Genomic DNA, 17,829 nt, shown 5'->3' with positions numbered 1-17,829 from the left:
ATTTACTGGTGAAAGAATAGCCCAGCTCCGATCTGAATGGGGCCTGGGTCATCCTCTAAGGTACATTCGCTTATGGAGCGTGGAAAAATCCCAGTCGTGGAAAGACGACATTAACCTTTGGAGTTCAAATTTTAGAAAACATTTTGTACTGTGTCATCCAGGTTAGAGTAAGCAGCGTCTTCAGATCAGGTCTTGTGCTTAGGTGGTCATGTGTTCATGTGGTCAGGTGATCAGAGGGCTTAGGTGGTCATGTGTTCATGTGGTCAGGTGATCAGGGGCTTAGGTGGTCATGTGTTCATGTGGTCAGGGGCTTAGGTGGTCATGTGTTCATGTAATCAGCTGACCAGGTCAGAGTCTTTACCTGTGACATTACAAGTGCTGCTGTTTGTAGATACGCTTTGTCTGCCTTATAAATTCCGTGTTTCCATGTTTGCTTTTATTCATCGCCTGCCTCTGAATTCTGTACGATCTTTTTACGGCTCAAGCTGCATGGTCTAACACCTTGTTGTTCCCCCGACAGCTCACTTTCACGGAGGCCATGCGGAACAAGGCCCGACTGTCCATCACGGGGAGTGTGGGAGAGAATGGCCGCGTCCTGACCCCTGATTGCCCCAAGGCCGTGCACTCGGGTCAGAGTTCCGGTTTTGCCCTAATGTCCCCGGACCTACCGTGAAGACCAAACATACCCTTGTGCCTTACTGTAGTGCTACGACGAGCGACCAAGCTGAGCAAATAAAATGACCAACTGAAAAGTAAATAATTACACGGACAATTAAAAGGGAATCAAGGTAAACTAGGCAAGTGAAGGCGGGACATTGGGAAGAGCACCTGCACCACCGCAAAGGTAGAACCCAACAAGTGACCTCCACTTTCTTTGCGTCGCCACCGGGATGGGCGGCACATTGCGGGCAACATCGTTGGTGGACGCTCGCTGGTGCCCGCCAGATGGCCTGTAGCAGGACAGCATCGCCCACTGGCGATGGAAGAAGAAGGACAGAATAAAACACAAGACCAGAAAACTGTAAACGTGAAACACAAAACTGTGCTATTTAGCATCCTTTGGCCATGAAGACGTGAGCTACACCACAGTAGCCTACAGCTAGAAGGGAAGCTCATGACAAACAGGGGAAATCCCCCAAGTCATGGGGTCAGTAGAATAATCCATAACAGAACAATAATAATAGAAGTGTTCATGATAAAAGTAACAGAAATAAGGAATAAAATTATACTGTGAACATATATAAATATGTACAGTTTATGGAAAAGAAATTATTTACTGTGTCCTTTGCAAAGAGATAGAGACTGCACACCATGCCTGCTTTTTAACTGATGTATATATAATTCTGACCACGTAGTGAACAGAGTATATTTCTCTTTTGTAACCATCTTCGGAAAACAATTTGTTGCAATAATGGATCAGAGACAGCTGCACTCTCCGTGTGACTGAACTCTTTTTATAAATGTAGATACAAAGCCAAGCCGCACCCCCGCTCGCCACGGCCCCGGGCCGCCACGCGTCCACGCGTCCACGCCCGAATCACTGAAACCGCGCACGCTCCCGTTTTCCCTGGCTCTGCTACACGGCTCCATCACTGCCGCTCGCTTATACCCCCACAAGATCTAAGAGTAACAACAGTCTACTGCTTTTTCATGTACCTTTAAGTTGATATTATGGTTATATTTTTAAAACATTATGAACTGAGGGACAAAAAAAGCCTATTTTTTCATCAAATGGACAGAATTAAGAGCTACATACTTAATGCCAATCAAAGGTAGAGGTTGGTGTCACTGGTGTCGGGGGGGCTGGGCCTAGCACAGTGCTTTGATATTGACTCTTAACCTGTGAACACTGTGTACCTCGTTCCTGCCTCTTCATTGTGTCAGAATGCTGGTCTGTTGCCATGGTTACACTGCCTTCACAAACAGGGTTATTCTAATGAAGTTTCCGGTAGGATTCTCCAGGGTCTCTGCAGGCTAAGGTGTCAGACAGATATCTCAGCACCAGAATCTCCTGGGACCCATTTCCTCTACCTTTGACCTGTTGTCAGTGAACCTCTCCTTATCTCACAGATTAAAAACATGCTTAAAAATGAGATTTTTGGGTAAGAAGTCTGGGGTGATTTCTCCATTCTATAGAAAATTCAACATGATTGACTCCCTGTTTTGGCTTTAGCTGTTCATGATTGTTTTTAAAATAAACAATACAAATGACTACCCTGTGATCTTTATGTCTTAACTCACTATTACTCTCTATCCTTGTAAATATGCCATCTATGGATGAGGATGCAGACTGTAAGCACAAATCCAACTGGACGCCATTTAACACACTAAGCTAAACGTTAATTTCAAGTATTTTTTTCCATGCTTTGTGTTTCTATAAATATACACGCACAAATAATACTCTCAACTTTAAATTATAAAAACTCGCTATGGCGATAGTTACTTGATATTTAAAGAAAGAGCCTGCTAATGGATGCTTGTTTTTACCCTGTACTGCTACCTGTCGTATTAATGTTAATTAACAAAAATTATACAACCACCCATCAGCAGCTGATAAGTGTGAATAATCGATACGATCTGTATTATCATTCCCTTTGACTAAGGATAATCATCTGAGCTGGTCACCCCAACGGAAACAAACACAGGGCAATAAATGAAGATCAGCACTACTGTTTCACAGGGTAAGTCTATGAACTAGAATGACAATAATAGATAATATTTGGGATAACATGATAAGTGGATGAATGAAAGTTCATTTCTTAGGGCCTTAGTGGGCAATTTAGCCAGGGCATCGGGGTAGCACCCATACTTTTTCGAAAGATGTCCAGGGATCTTTTATGACCTAAGAGAATCAGGATCTCAGTTTTACATCTCATCCGAAGGACACCACCATTTTCACAGCACATTGTCCCCATCACTGCACTGGGGCACTGGGATCCACACAGACCGTAGGATGGGCTAACCTGCCGGTCACACCAACAACTCTTCCAGCAGCAACCCAGCTATCCTACTGGGTCTCCCATCCAAGTACTGGCCTGGCCCAACCCTACTTAGTTTCAAGTGGATTACTTGGTCTGAACGGCAGGCAGTATGGCTGCTGAATATTAAGCGATAGGATAGCCAGCCTGCACTTCACAAAGACTCCTACCTCATTACAGGTAGGTCTAGTGCTTGAGACTGGCAGCTTACAAATTGAGAACAGCCCCCAGACATCAGGGAATGATGTGCAGTTGTCCTGAAAAGTGTTCCAACACAGGAGCATGGCTACGGATCACCACCGCCCCCCTCCTGGTTCTCCCTGATTCACCTCCCTGAAATAAAAAAGTGCGGAGTCTTTAGATATATTATCTATGTACATTACTGTGCAAAAGTCTTAGGTAGGCAAAGAAACTGTTTAAAGCTATTTATCTGGGTAGTTATAGTGTATATTTTCTCGGAATATGGGCTGTAACGGTATGAAAAGCTCATGATAACCGTATATCCTAGTATTTGTGTTCTTGATATCCAACAGTTACAACCCTAAGTTGAATCTTATGGTCATTCAAACCTATATACTATACAGTAATAGCAAATACATGTAAATACCACCATGAAACATTTTTTCTCATCATAACGAGATAAGTGAAGTATATAAAATATTTTATCATGGTGGCAGCAATACGCAGACGTATATACTTCACTTTAAACTTTATTTAATATTTAATTAAAATAAAGTTTCAGCTATGACTACTTAGTTATAAAATCTACTGTTGCACGTGAAACAAACATTAAAGCGTGATTAAAAAAATAAAATGGACAAATTACCTCAGAGAAATTATTACCAGCTGTCAAGTTCACCATAGCCAGGAGCCTCAGTTAGCCAATGATACGTTTGCTGGATTGCAGCAATCTCCCAGTCTTTTTCATTGGCCAATGTAGTTCACATTACAAACCTACACAAATTCCAAAGCTCTTAGCATGTACTACCTATATTACACATTATAGCTAATTTAGTATTAACGACGTTCAACGTACGACTAATATGGATCCACATCTAGCCTTCTCCTGGCTCACCAAATTAACTTATCTGCTAGAACAGAGCCACGCAATTATTTTCATTGTGGTTAGTACACATCTTTATACATTATGGAACTATGGTTTACGCGTTTTGAAACGGAACTTATTGCAACCAACGCGACTTATTGTGGAATTCCGTGCGTGTTTTTCGACTACTGGAATGTCACAGTTACCTGACAACTAACTGAACAGTCATAGCCCCACTTTCAACCAGTAAATCACAATGTGAACCTTTATCCCTCCAGCCGATCAGCTGCTCCTGCCAGACTTGCACATTGGTAGCGACAAGGGGTGTGGTTTACAGGAACAGGGTTGGAAATTGCGTAACGCATTTAAATTGCGTACACAACGGAGCAACGCCTTCAGAAGTCGTACTTAGCTATTGGTCAGAGTATCATGCCAGTCTCCTTAGAACGCACAATATAGTACCGCCCCTGGTGCGGTTCCTTAAAAAAGTCTGGGTATTTGTCGGTTCATTTTGTATATTTCTGGTGTTAGTACATTATGTGTATGGAGCTGTTCATTTGTCAATTTAAGCACGGAAATGCATTTATGTAAAATTGTGGGATTTAAATTTTGTTGAGTAACTAGAATACGCCCCGGGATTTTCTATTATCCTCAGAGACTCTGTTAGCTAGTTGGCTAAATGGAGAGCGCGCGCTGGGCTTTCCGCTGCGGCTCGTGGACGCCGAGCTCGGGCCAATGGCTGTTCGCCGCTCGCTGCATTCAGCGCGAGGAGAAAGAGCGAATCGGGCGGTTCATGTTCGCCAGAGACGCCAAGTTCGCCATGGTACGAGCGGGCTTCTGCCGCACACCTTAACATGCGCGGAATGGCGCCGCTCTCACGTTTGTGTGTGGTTCTGGAAACACTTTGAACTGCTAGGTCTATCCCGTCATGTAAGATAACGATATTCTGTGAAAACTGTCAGACCCAGACCCAGTAGAGACTCGTTTTTTTTTTCTGATTCCAGAATGCCTCACCAGAATGAATACGTGTGCGCACTGTTATTAGCTCGCTATTTCTAAAGTTTAATACATTGATTTTCAGTTTTTCCACGTCTAGCATTTCCAGGGATATGCCCCAGATAACTGCGGTGCAGTTACTGCGAAAAGAAGATTTATACCTGCTCCGGTTAAATGCTTTGTTACTTTATTGCTTAGCTGATACACCTGTCCTTAGCGGCATTTAGAGTTGTGTATTTACTGAAACAATTCAGAAGTGTACAATGGCCAGTGTGGCAGAAGAATCCCTCCTGTAATAATGCCGTAGACACACTCAAAATCCATCGTTGGCTGCTTCCCATAAATAAATTTCCCTTGGGCAGTGAATACCGTGTGTGTCCTCACAGGCAGGCCGGCTGCTGATGAGAAAGCTAATCTCTGAGAAGATGGCTGTGCCCTGGAATGAGGTTTGCCTTGAGAGGACGCCCAAAGGGAAGCCCTTCCTGGCGCGCCCTGCCCCTCCCAGCGCCACCCGCAGCTACAGCTTTAACATCTCACACCAGGGGGACTTCGCCGTCCTGGCTGCAGAGCGTGGGCTGCAGGTGGGCGTGGACGTCATGAAGACCAGCCGGCCAGGTAGACGATCTCTGAAAGCCGCCTTCTGCAGCGCATGGCTCAGGAGTCCCTCTCTTCTGTGGCAGGTTAAAGCATGCATGGAGTTCAGTGTCATCCACTGATAGCATGTTTGTTTGTTCGGCCTTCTGTGCGGTGTCCAAGAGCGCGTTTTAGTAATGTCCTCTTTAGGGTTGCAAATTTAAAGGGTTTTTCTTAATCGACAATTGCTAATATTACTGAAGTTACTTGATTATTTACTGACCCCCACGGCACCCCCCCCCCCCCCCCCCATCCACACACACACACACAATATTGCGGTTGAATGCGTTCTTCAGCAAAGGAACTGTAGAAGCCAATAATGTCATAGCTGACAATAATGTAATAAGTTGTTACATTATTGGCCAGTTATTACTTTATCATTTTTTATTATGTTGAGAATGGAGAAATTAGGTTATTGGCTTATTGCATTATTGGTAGTTATTAAATTATAGGCCTCTACAAGGACTTTATTGGGAAAAAATACCTTTTAAAGCAATTTAACACCGATGGCTTTTGCGCAGGTACAGGCACCATTTGGCAATGTAGAGCCTACAGACAGCTTTAAATCAGCCTTAGACATTAGAGTATAGGCCTACTCACTGATAGGGAAATGCGTGACACTTTAAATTTATTAATTTAATTTGGAACTCTTGATTGACTAAATCCTTAATGGCAAATAATCGATTGTCAGTTAATCACTAGCGACACTATTCCTGTTCCTCTGGCAGGTTGAGGATGCTGAATGAATGCTTTCAACATTCACAGGAATGAGTTTTTGGGTTGATGGTGACTGTGTGAGAGACACTGGTGCATTTCATCTCCTGGGACTGGGATTCAAATCCCACCTGCTTGTGGAAAACCAGCAAAAACAATAAATATATATTTATGTACTTTGTTCATGTTGTGTGTATTGTCTGATCCTGTCTGTAACTGCTGCTGTAACACAGAAATTTCCCTTTGTGGGATTAATGAAGTTCGTCTTATCTTAAATTGATGCTGCTAAATTACCCATAGTGTGTGCATGTGCGTCTGCCCTGGGATGGACTGGCAGCTTGTACTTGGTGACTACCTGCCTTGTGCTTTCTGCAATCCTATGCTTAGATAAGTGGTCGGAAGATGGATTATTTTTTTTGGCCTGCATAGCCACTAGGTGGCAGTGTTGCACTTAAACTGTTGATGCAAAGATTGCTGTTCATTCTGACACTCTAGAACTGGAGTAAACCACTAATTAGATCAAGTGTGTGATACATGAAGGGAAGTCAAGAATTAGTATTAGGTAGTAATAGCTATATTTTTGTTCTTTTGTGTTCCAGGTAGTGGTTCTGTGCCACACTTCTTCCACATCATGAGGAGACAGTTTACTGACCATGAATGGGCGGTCATCCAGGGGGCGGGGTCAGAGTGGACCCAACTGGATATGTTCTACAGACACTGGGTAACCATGGTGACCTCTGACCACCACACATTGCCGTACACTTGCCACAAAATTCTACCGCATATAATAGGTAATTGGGTGTCGAGGCTCCTGCTCTTGTCGGGGTCACTGATGGCAAACGGGACTAAGCAGAGGCGGCAGAGATGCAGAGATGTCAATGGTAAACCTCATGAAACCCTTACAGGTGTTCACACTGGGACCGAGAATGATACCCTGTGGGGCTGGATGATGGCCCCCTCAGTTCAGAAAGCACTCTGTGTGAAGCAGGCGGAAAAAAAGCCTTTTGGACGTCCAGTTGCCGATGTTGCCATGTGAGAGGAGAGATTCCGAAGCTTAAAGGAAGGCTCACTGTTGGGGCTTATGGTGTACTGGGCATGAATCACAGCGCTAGAGGTGCTAAGGCTGGAAATGGATTGCTTACAAGTATTAACAAATTTAGATGGACGATGGACATCATTGATATAATTGCAGTAATTATAAGAAATTATAAGAAGGCTTTATTGATCCCACACCAGGGGGAAATTTACTTGTTACTACAGCTTAAAATTAAAGATGAATATCAATAGAAGGCAAATCTGAAGATGCTATACAATAGGTAATAAGTGTGAAAAATCAGTGCACACAAATTGCAGATATTGCAAGTATGCAGTGAAAAAATAATTGCACATGTAACGACACAGATAGGAGTTAACATCGGAGAACTGGAGGACTGTCACCGGCAGCTAGGGTAGTAGAAAGTCAGAACTACATAGTTCCATAAAAGGATGGAGTTTGAGTGTAGGTCTAACAGGACAGTAGATGTAGGACTGAATGTAGAACACTCTGGTGGAGTGCCTGAGCCTGACTGAATGTCTGGTTTGGGTGAGATGGTCTGAATAGTTGGTAGAAACAGGCACCTTCCTACCTGATGTGGTAAGTCTAGATCTTGGAAGTTAAAGTTTGTTTGTACTGGCTGTGTGAACATAGGCTGTGTTGCATATTCTTAACATCAGTCCTGAGTTGGGGAACTGCTGTATGTAACAGTAGTAATATTATGCTTTGTTTTTTTCTAGGCTGTTCATTTAGGCATGACAAGGCCTGAAAGTATTGAATGGCATTTATGAATGGAGCACTGATTCTACCTGCTGGCCAATTTATTCAAACATTGAAATTGTTCTAGTCCACACAAGCTGAAGTATCATTGAAGTCTGATAAATTTCTGTGAGTGAAATGCCAGGAAAATGACAGGCAATTAAAATCCTGGAGTCAGATGAAGGGAAAGGTAACAATTCTTTGAAGGTTTTATGAGAAATAATAGTGCGGGGTGATAAAACGATCTCGATTTTTTTTTTATCGAGAAAAAATAAGGACAATCACGATGATACACACAGACTATAAAACTCGATCAACCAAGTTTGCTCCATTTTAGAGAATACGCTGAGACAGACAACTCGATGGCCTATCGAGCAGAGATTTACTGAACGCCAGTACAGCAGCCAATCACCGACGACGCTGTAATTTTGCCCATCGTCCCTTAAAGCAGTGGTTCTCAAACTTTCAAGACCCCTAATCGAAGATCGACAAGATCGTGTGACCCCCACTATCAAAAACAAGCAATAAACATAACAAGCTGTTCACAGTATTTTTACTACATTTACTATACATCAAAATAATTTTGGCTTACCTTTCAATGGGAAGGGTGTTCTTGTTTTTGGCAGCACAAAGGCTTCATTCGTGGGCTGATGGTGGATACAGCTACCCGCAGATCATCTTCGACATCAAGACGTGATCGGTATTTATTTTTTATATATGTAACAGCGGAAAAAGACTGCTCACACAAATATGTAGATCCAAATTGAAGCAGTACATCCATTGCTGCACTGGACAACTATGTGTATTCGTCTGCTACCGCAATCCAAAATTCAGGCAGTGTGGAATTGGAAAATAATGTTTTTAATGTTCGATCACTGGACAGCTCCAGCAAAGCATCTTCCAGATTTGTGGGGAGATGAGTAATAGATTCAGAAAATGGTTGCCGTATCCAGTCATACGTACAGTTCTGGTTGCGTCTCTTTTGGGAAATACTTTTTGAATTGTTCCAAAAGGCTGCAGAGATGACCAGTGATGAGTTCCTTCAGGCTTCTGAGGCTCAGTCCATTTTCCTCCAGATGCTCCTCAAGCTCAGGAAACATCTCCACATTTCCTTGTTCAATCCGCTCAGCCCATCTTTCCAGCTTTTTCATAAAAGCATTGACTTTGTCATTCATTGTCAGAATGTTTGTGTTTGGCCCTTGTCAGTTCTCACTGCTTTATGTATTTTTCGGGAGAAATAGCAGATTACGCATTGGAACTTCCTGGGATACAAACATCATTCGTGTGACTTAAATCTTCAGCCAATAAGGGCAAAGTTGTGTCGTCACGGATGCGGTTCAAGTTGTCTTGCTCTCGTGAGGATTTTGTACCATGTGACATGGTAACGTGTGGTGATGTTTTGCAGCGCCAGACAAAAGAATCTAACCATGATTTGGCATTTTTTTGAATAAGCGTTTTTTGTTTGTTAGATACTTTTCTACCTCAGAATTTTAAAAAGTTTTTAAGAGACCAAGAATAGAGGAAGATACTTGTTGCAGTCAGTTCTGTCCTGCTTCATTTTATGTTTGCCCTTTAATATATTTGCAATATTATACAGTTTTGCACATTGTTACATTATTCTATGGTTTTGTTCATTTGTTTCTTTGAATACTTGAAAATCAATAACCTTTTATAATTTTAAGGGAATTTTGTATGTAAACAGTAAAATTTGTTGGAAAATAAGTATGTTTACTAATATTGTTTATTTCCATGTATTCATTATTCATTCTAGAATAGGGTTATTTTTATTATTATTTTGATTATTACATTATTACATGGAACAGCATTGTGAAACTATAATATTGATAATTATCGATATCGGTCAATACAGGAAAAAATATTGTGATTTTTTTTTTTTTTGCCATATCGCCCAGCTCTAAGAAAGGACATTTCAGCTGAATTAGCCAAGGTGGGTCTTAGACATATATGGACAATGGCCATAACGCCCCCATTTGACCGATCTACAGGAAATTTGGAGGGTCTGTCTGGGGTGCAGTCCTACGTTAGTGGGCCAAATTTGATGATGATTGGCTGAAGTATACCCGAGATATAACTGTGTGATCGAAATGGGCGTGGCATCTGTATGGTCAAGGTGTGCCTGCGGGAATTTGGCATAAAACACTGGATTGGCTCTGTCACAAATCTCAATTTTATCCTTAATTCAGGATAAATAGGCAGAAATGCAAAACTTGTCGCTATAGCGTCCCCATCTGGCAGACTGGGGTGCCTTTACCAGGGTGAGGTCAGGGTCTGTAGACGCATGGATCATCCAGATTTAGTTCAGATTGGTGATTGCTAGGCCTGTCAAATGGATGCTTGATTTTCAATGGCTAGTTATGGCCATCATGTTATGACTTCTGACTGCCATAGTAGGGGTATGACCTCTGGACTGGCCATAGTAGACATATGCCAGATTTCACTTGGATTGACTAAGCAGATCAGGAGATATTGCAAGTAGGTATGTATAGCACCCCCTATTGACAAAATGCGGCCCGCTTTGTATGGTGTCCTCATAATGGTGTAGGGAGGTAGGATTTCAAATTTGGTTAAGGTAGGCTGTTATAGCAGTCAGACTACAAAAGGCCAAATTTGGGCGGGATTTGGGTGTAGCTAGTGGTCGTACGATAGACAAATGTCAGGCTTTTTTCAATATCTCTTAATCAGCTCAGAGGACTGATTGGTTTGACACCTCATTGGTCTGATTTGGTCAGACAGGGTAGGACTTCAAGGCAGAAGTAAGTTTTGCAAATTAGCAAAAAATCTAAGTGGGCGGAGCTTCATAGTCCAAATGGGAAGTTGGAAGGGCATGGCTGTCTATATCAGCAGAAAAAAGGTTTTCAATTGTAGGACTAACAGGACAGGAGATATCGACTGAAACGTGTTGGGGGGGGGGGGGGGGGCGCTACGGCACCCCCATCTATCTGACAGACATGGGATGGACAGTCTGAGTAGTGCGTGGGAATTGACATCTTCCTGCCGAATTTGGTCGGCCTAGGTCTTACGGTTTAGGCTTCCCATTCAGTTTTAGGGAAGAAAAATAATAAATTCTAAGAAAAACAATAAGGTTCCACAGCACTACGTACTTTGGACCCTTAATAATATTTATAGTGCAATGATGTGGGAGGCTGAGGCTACCTCTATATTCCAGGTGTATGTGTGAGTGTCTCAGTGCAGTGCTGGTTGCTCTTGTGCAGTCTGACCGCTGCAGGGACATAAGATCTACGGACCCACTTTGTAGAACAGCACAGGTGGAGCAGCCTGTGTTCCCTTACTCTGCTTCATGATTACATCTTAACTCCTGTTCATCCAAGTAAGCAGGGTGACACAACACAACCCTACCAGCACCTAATCACACTGGCTGGAAACAGGGAGATGATTAACCAGTAACATGAGCTGGTCTCTGCTCACGCCTTGTGTCTAGGCCCTGAAAGAGAGCTTTATTAAGGCTGTTGGAGTTGGTGTGGGGTTCAACCTGCAGAGGGTGGAGTTCCACATCTCGCCCGTGCGCATGCAGGAGGGCCAGGTGTACCGACATACCAGGATGTGCCTGGATTCCGAGGAGGAAGATCCTGATTGGGTGTTTGAGGTAAGGGGAGCTGAGGGGTGACCCTTGATGGAGATTACAGTGTAAGCCATTCTTGCATTAATACCTACAATACATAGTAGTAAGTAGTAGTATGTTTTTTTCAAACAGAGGTAAATAGTTGTGTTCCACTGTAGCCCATAAGGACGGTCAGGGCTTCCCTGGTGTCCCCCACAGGAGAGTCTGCTGGACCAGGACCACCATGTGGCTGTTGGACTCGGGAAGATGGAGCAATCTGCCGGAAGTGTAGCTCATGTGAGCTCGGGTCGGGGCCGGGGCCGCCAGCATCCTAACTCTGATGTAGCCCTCTGCTACTGTATGTGCTCATGGCACTGCTGAGCAGAACCTGGTGTTGTGTGTGTGTGTGTGTGTGTGTGTGTGTGTGTGTGTGTGTGTGTGTGTGTGTGTGTGTGTGTGTGTGTGTGTGTGTGTGTGTGTGTGTGGTTCTAATCCCTGAGGGACTGCTTCTGCTGGGCCTTAATGCAACCCAGAAATGACAGTGAGATATGAGTGTGATGACCTTTACAGGAGGATGACTGGACCTCCAAGATCTCCCCGCCCCAGCAGTTCACCCTGCTGACCTTTGACGACCTCATCTCCGGAGCCGTTCCCCTGGCGGATGAGGATGTACAGTACTGGGAGGATTTCCAGAAGAAGGTGGACGCCCCGCCCCAGCCTGCTGGCCCCTCTCACTGAGCCTCACTGTCAACACACCTGACCTTGACCACTCAGCCCACCATACAGGTCAAAATGAACCCTCTGGACCATTTCGGGGAGCTAAGGGCCTTTTGCTCGTGGCCATTCTGCCGAGTATGGGATCCAAAACAGCAACCTTCTGATCACAAGCCTAATAGGCTGAGCCACACACCACGCAGTTATGCAGCAGTACAAAATGGTGTTCCGCAGGACCGCAGTGCAACAAACACAAATGACAAAGGGTGGGGTTCACAGCTTAAAGAGCAACAAACAGGACAGTGTGACACAGGGGAGCTGGGCACCAGTGTTTGTTACTATGAGGTGAGCAGGCTCAGGGCACCATAGAAGGTTCTGTTATTGAGTTCATGTAGCTTCTGCCTTGCATGTGCCTCCCTGATGCTCCCACCCAGCTTTATGTTGGGAGGGAACCGCCAATCTTAAATGACAGGGTCATGTTCCACAGATGACATAACCTGGAGTTCTCTGGAAGTCACAAATCTTATCTGTGATACGTTATTTGCATTTCGATTAAGGTCATGATTTATGTAGATCCTACGTAAAGTGACCACTCAGTGTGTATAATCTAAGAATCGGAGGAGGAATGGTATCACACTTAAGTCCAATATTTGATTAATGTTTAATGTCGGGGATCGTTGAGTGGCTTGGCGGGTTAGGAATCTGTGCTCGTGGTTGGATGGGTACCGGTTTGAATCCCAGGCCTGAAGCCACTGTTGGGTCCCTACACAAGGCCCTTAACCCCCAGCTCCAGGGGTATTGCACTGTGACCCCCCAAGCTTGATCTCAACCTGTTTGCTGGTCATGGAGAGCAAGAAGGGGTAGGTGAAAGACAGTTTCCCCATGGGATCAGTAAAGTTATTCTGTTTTACATTTATTTCTCTGGCAGACACTTTTAAGGCAATTAGCGGAGGGGATACAGGGCTATACAGATTAACCAACTAGAGATATGGTTATCAGATATTTCAAAAAGGGAATGTCAAATGATAACATAAAGGGTGAAACAGTGATATGAGATCGAAGAAGCAATAAAATTGTGAAATGAAGAGCAAAAACGACAAAACAGATTAGAATAAAATAAAATTCATGTAGAAGTACAAGAACAAAAAAGGTATAAAAATATATTTAAATACAGTAAGAAAATTAAAAACTAAAAATGCAGGATAGCTAAAAGAAATTAAAGCAATAAAATACATCTAAAAAGCTTGTGCAAAAGCATGTCTTTAATAGCTTTTTTTTAAAGCAAGGAAGTGATTCAGATTCTCTAATTGCTGCTGGCGGTGTATTCCATTGTTTAGGTGTATGATGACTGAAAGGTGCCTCCCCCACCAAACGCCGTATGAGCTAAATTTGTTGTTCTGGACCCAGATCAGGAGGACGAAAAGAAAGGGACATTAAACTTTCTCCAGGACTGAAGTGAAACCCATTGTACTGCGTGATAATTGTGGGACGGGCCTTGCAGGGAGGTTTGAATCTATATGTTTGTATTGTTTTATAAGAAGCCAATGTTTTTCAGTATGTTCTAGATGTAAATGTTCGTAGTGATATGGCAAAGAAATCCTGTTAAATATATTGCTGTTAATCGACGATCGTCTGTTGCTAAAAGCATATATAATGTGTCTTTAATTAATTGTAGTTTAAATATTTATTTTGCCAGAAGTTGATCACAAATGTTCTGTAGAACACTGCAATAAATAAAAAATGATGGATTTAAGAAATAAAAAGAACACTCAAATCAGGTCATTTACAAAAGGTAAGTAGTTTAAAAACAAATAATACACAGAAAGAATTTAAACTAAATAAACATAATGCATGTGTAATTATATAATTTTTAAAACTTTAAATACAATGATGCTAGAAGCATATACATACATATATTGCATAGCTCTCAAAATTATATATGTGTATATATACACACATTGACATTTACATCATTTGGCAGACGCCCTTAGCCAGAGCGACTTACATAAGTGCTTTAAGACTCCACAATGAATTTTTCCCGATACTAGCTCAATAAAACCAAGGCTATGAATACCATCGATCTAATAATCTAATACTCTGTTGGAAAAGTGCTTTTTTTTTTTTTTTTTTTTAAGGAATGCCAGAAAGTAAAATGCCAGAAGTGCTAATTCAGGTATTTCTGGAAAAGGTGTGTTTTAAGTCGTCTTTTGAAGACATTCAGTGACTCAGCTGTTCGGACATCTAGGGGGAGTTCATTCCACCAACTTGGTGCCAGAACAGAGAAGAGCCGGGAGGTGTGTCTTCCTTGTGCCTTGAGGGGTGGTGGGACCAGTCGAGCAGTGCTGGAAGATCGGAGAGATCGTGGTGCAGTGCGGGGTGTGATGAGGTCTTTTAGGTAGGATGGAGCCAGATCATTTTTGGCTTTGTATGCGAGCATCAGTGTTTTGAATCTGATGCGGGCAGCCACAATAAGCCAGTGTAGGGAGCGCAGCAAAGGAGTGGTGTGGGAGAACTTGGGAAGGTTGAAAACAAGTCGAGCAGCTGCACTCTGAATCAGTTGGAGGGGACGAATGACGCTCAGTGGTAAACCCGCTAGGAGCGAGTTGCAGTAGTCAAGGCGGGAGATGACGAGGGACTGAACGAGTATCTGGGTAGCCTGTGTGGAAAGAAATGGACGTATCCTTCTTATATTAAACAGAAGAAACCGACAAGAGCGGGAAACGTTGGCGATATGAGAGGAAAAGGACAGACGATTGTCCATGGTAACCCCAAGGTTGCGAGCAGAAACCGAAGGACGGATCAGGGAGTTGTCGAGGTGAAGCCACAACACGCACAACCTTGAGGCGGATGGGCTACAACAGCAGAAGACCCCACCGGGTACCACTCATCTCCACTACAAATAGGAAAAAGAGGCTACAATTTGCACGAGCTCACCAAAATTGGACAGTTGAAGACTGGAAAAATGTTGCCTGGTCTGATGAGTCTTGATTTCTGAAGAGACATTCAAATGGTAGAGTCAGAATTTGGCGTAAACAGAATGAGAACATGGATCCATCATGCCTTGTTACCACTGTGCAGGCTGGTGGTGGTGGTGTAATGGTTTGGGGGATGTTTTCTTGGCACACTTTAGGCCCCTTAGTGCCAATTGGGAATCGTTTAAATGCCACGGCCTACCTGAGCATTGTTTCTGACCATGTCCATCCCTTTATGACCACCATGTACCCATCCTCTGATGGCTACTTCCAGCAGGGTAATGCACCATGTCACAAAGCTCGAATAATTTCAAATTGGTTTCTTGAACATGACAATGAGTTCACTGTACTAAAATGGCCCCCACAGTCACCAGATCTCAACCCAATAGAGCATCTTTGGAATGTGGTGGAACGGGAGCTTCGTGCCCTGGATGTGCATCCCACAAATCTCCATCAACTGCAAGATGCTATCCTATCAATATGGGCCAACATTTCTAAAGAATGCTTTCAGCACCTTGTTGAATCAATGCCACGTAGAATTAAGGCAGTTCTGAAGGCGAAAGGGGGTCAAACACCGTATTAGTATGGTGTTCCTAATAATCCTTTAGGTGAGTGTATATAAGCCTGTTAGTTTAGCGCGTGCTGCACTTTGCCAGCTCTTCCCACCAGCGGCCCACGTTTCCTGAGCAATTTCACATACAGCCCTGGCCAAAGGTTTTGAGAATGACATATTGGTTTTCACAAAGTTCTGCTTCTTCAATGTTTGTAGAAATTTTTTATCAAATATTTTCTATGGTATACTGAAGTATAATTACAAGAGGGACTTTGCAATTATTTGCAATTCATCTGATCATTCTTCATAACATTCTGGAGTATATGCAAATTGCCATCATAAAAACTGAGGCAGCAGACTTTGTGAAAATCAATATTTGTTTTATTTTCAAAACATTTGGCCACATTTGGCTAAATTGTACAGAAAAATTTAGTACACGCTAAAATGCTGCTCTTCCAGACGGTATTAATGGGTATTTCTCCTGCCTACAGACTCCCGCCAGCTGACACTGGATCCCAACACAGCACACAGAGAACTCTCTATGTCAGAAGGGAACAGGAAGGCGACACGGGGAGCAGAGCGGCAGCCATATCCTGATCATCCAGGGAGATTTGACTGGTGGGAACAAGTTCTGTGCAGAGAGAGTCTGACTGGTCGCTGTTACTGGGAGTGGAGTGGAGATGGAGCCTGGATAGGAATGACTTATAAAGGAATCAGGAGGAAAGGATTAAGTGTCGACTCTCGGTTGGGACGCAATGACAAGTCCTGGATTCTGCGCTGTGATCCTCGCAGTTACTCTGTCCAGCACAATAATAAACGGACTGACATACCCATTTGGGCATCAGGCTCCCGCAGAGTAGGAGTGTATCTGGACTGGGGGGCTGGTGCTCTGTCCTTCTACAGAGTCTCCTCTGATGGACTGACCCTCCTGCGCACGGTCACCTCCTCATTCACTGAACCCCTCTTTCCAGGGTTTGGGGTTCATTTTAACTCCTCAGTGTCGCTGTGCATGCTGGGATAGCTTATTGCGTGCTTGAGGAATCATTTTTACTGTATCACATGTGACATGTTACTGGTTCTCCATGGTAAATCTCTGCTTTTTACCCTGTATTATTCATTTTACTCTCAAATGTACGTCTGACAAAAATAAATGACAAGGATGGGTGAGCTGAACAAACAAGCAAAGTAACAGTTTTTCTCTCTGATTAAAATGTAACAAAATGTGAGCTTGATGAGTGGGGGGGAGGGGGCTTTTTCCCTTCCTCTGTATATGTATATTTTATATATTTATGTCTATATATTGTATTTCCTACCTGTATATTGAAAAAAAGGCTTTCTATCTTTCTATTCTGTCCTATTAATGTCAGTTCAGCGGTGCCCAAAGCATAACTGAGTAACAATTAAACCACATTCTCTCGTAAATTATATTAAAATCACTTTACTACTTACAACTGAATATAACTAGCATAACATAATTGGACTAAATCCATCCATCCATCCATTTACTTCCGCTTATCAGAGGTCGGGTCGCGGGGGCAGCAGTCTCAGCAGGGAAACCCAGACTTCCCTCTCCCCGGCCACTTCCTCCAGCTCCTCTGGGGGGATCCCGAGGCGTTCCCAGGCCAGCCGAGAGACATAGTCCCTCCAGCGTGTCCTGGGTCTTCCCCGGGGCCTCCTCCCAGTGGGACATGCCCGGAACACCTCACCAAGGAGGCGTCCAGGAGGCATCCTAAGCAGATGCCCGAGCCACCTCATCTGGCTCCTCTCAATGCGGAGGAGCAGCGGCTCTACTCTGAGTCTCTCCCGAATGACCGAGCTCCTCACCCTATCTCTAAGGGAGAGCCCAGCCACC

General features: G+C 43.5%; 3 protein-coding genes and 1 long non-coding RNA gene across 8 annotated transcripts in view; 3 read left to right on the top strand and 1 right to left on the bottom strand.

Annotated features, from left to right (window-relative positions):
* Positions 1 to 2,214, top strand: part of LOC111854368 (glutamate receptor 4-like) — a 41,254-nt gene extending 39,040 nt beyond the window's left edge. For 2 of the 4 annotated variants that reach the window (XM_023832257.2, XM_023832256.2), the window contains exon 16: positions 521 to 2,214. In XM_023832257.2, coding sequence (XP_023688025.1) covers positions 521 to 673 — 153 coding nt within the window. In that variant the 3' untranslated portion in view covers positions 674 to 2,214. The remainder of the gene's footprint in view (positions 1 to 520) is intronic. The other 2 variants (XM_023832259.2, XM_023832258.2) reach the window with 1 other exon arrangement.
* LOC111854369 (uncharacterized) lies at positions 863 to 4,359 on the bottom strand. Of its 2 annotated transcripts, none has more exons than XR_002840663.2 (4): positions 4,230 to 4,359; positions 3,805 to 3,932; positions 3,149 to 3,311; positions 863 to 973 (listed from the first exon to the last, which is right to left on the bottom strand). It is a non-coding gene; the product is annotated as an uncharacterized lncRNA (long non-coding RNA). The 2 variants fall into 2 exon arrangements; XR_011985302.1 differs by having other exon boundaries at positions 895 to 973; positions 3,190 to 3,311.
* A 77-nt stretch (positions 4,360 to 4,436) lies between these two features.
* aasdhppt (aminoadipate-semialdehyde dehydrogenase-phosphopantetheinyl transferase) lies at positions 4,437 to 13,366 on the top strand. The gene is made up of 6 exons (XM_072706735.1): positions 4,437 to 4,846; positions 5,406 to 5,634; positions 6,966 to 7,087; positions 11,619 to 11,783; positions 11,958 to 12,035; positions 12,309 to 13,366. Exons 1-6 carry the CDS (start codon positions 4,703 to 4,705, stop codon positions 12,474 to 12,476), a joined length of 906 nt encoding a protein of 301 aa, XP_072562836.1. The 5' UTR covers positions 4,437 to 4,702; the 3' UTR covers positions 12,477 to 13,366.
* A 1,223-nt stretch (positions 13,367 to 14,589) lies between these two features.
* Positions 14,590 to 17,058, top strand: LOC111843435 (stonustoxin subunit beta-like). Its single transcript, XM_072706900.1, has 2 exons — positions 14,590 to 14,599; positions 16,469 to 17,058. The coding sequence occupies exons 1-2, from the start codon at positions 14,590 to 14,592 to the stop codon at positions 16,996 to 16,998; spliced, it is 540 nt and encodes a 179-aa protein (XP_072563001.1). The 3' UTR covers positions 16,999 to 17,058.
* Positions 17,059 to 17,829: the final 771 nt, after the last annotated feature.

The sequence above is a fragment of the Paramormyrops kingsleyae genome, chromosome 24 (genome assembly GCF_048594095.1).
Source record: "Paramormyrops kingsleyae isolate MSU_618 chromosome 24, PKINGS_0.4, whole genome shotgun sequence".
Classification (NCBI taxonomy): domain Eukaryota; kingdom Metazoa; phylum Chordata; class Actinopteri; order Osteoglossiformes; family Mormyridae; genus Paramormyrops; species Paramormyrops kingsleyae.
Note: the sequence above shows the minus strand (reverse complement) of the source record. Positions and strands in the feature narration are given on the sequence as shown.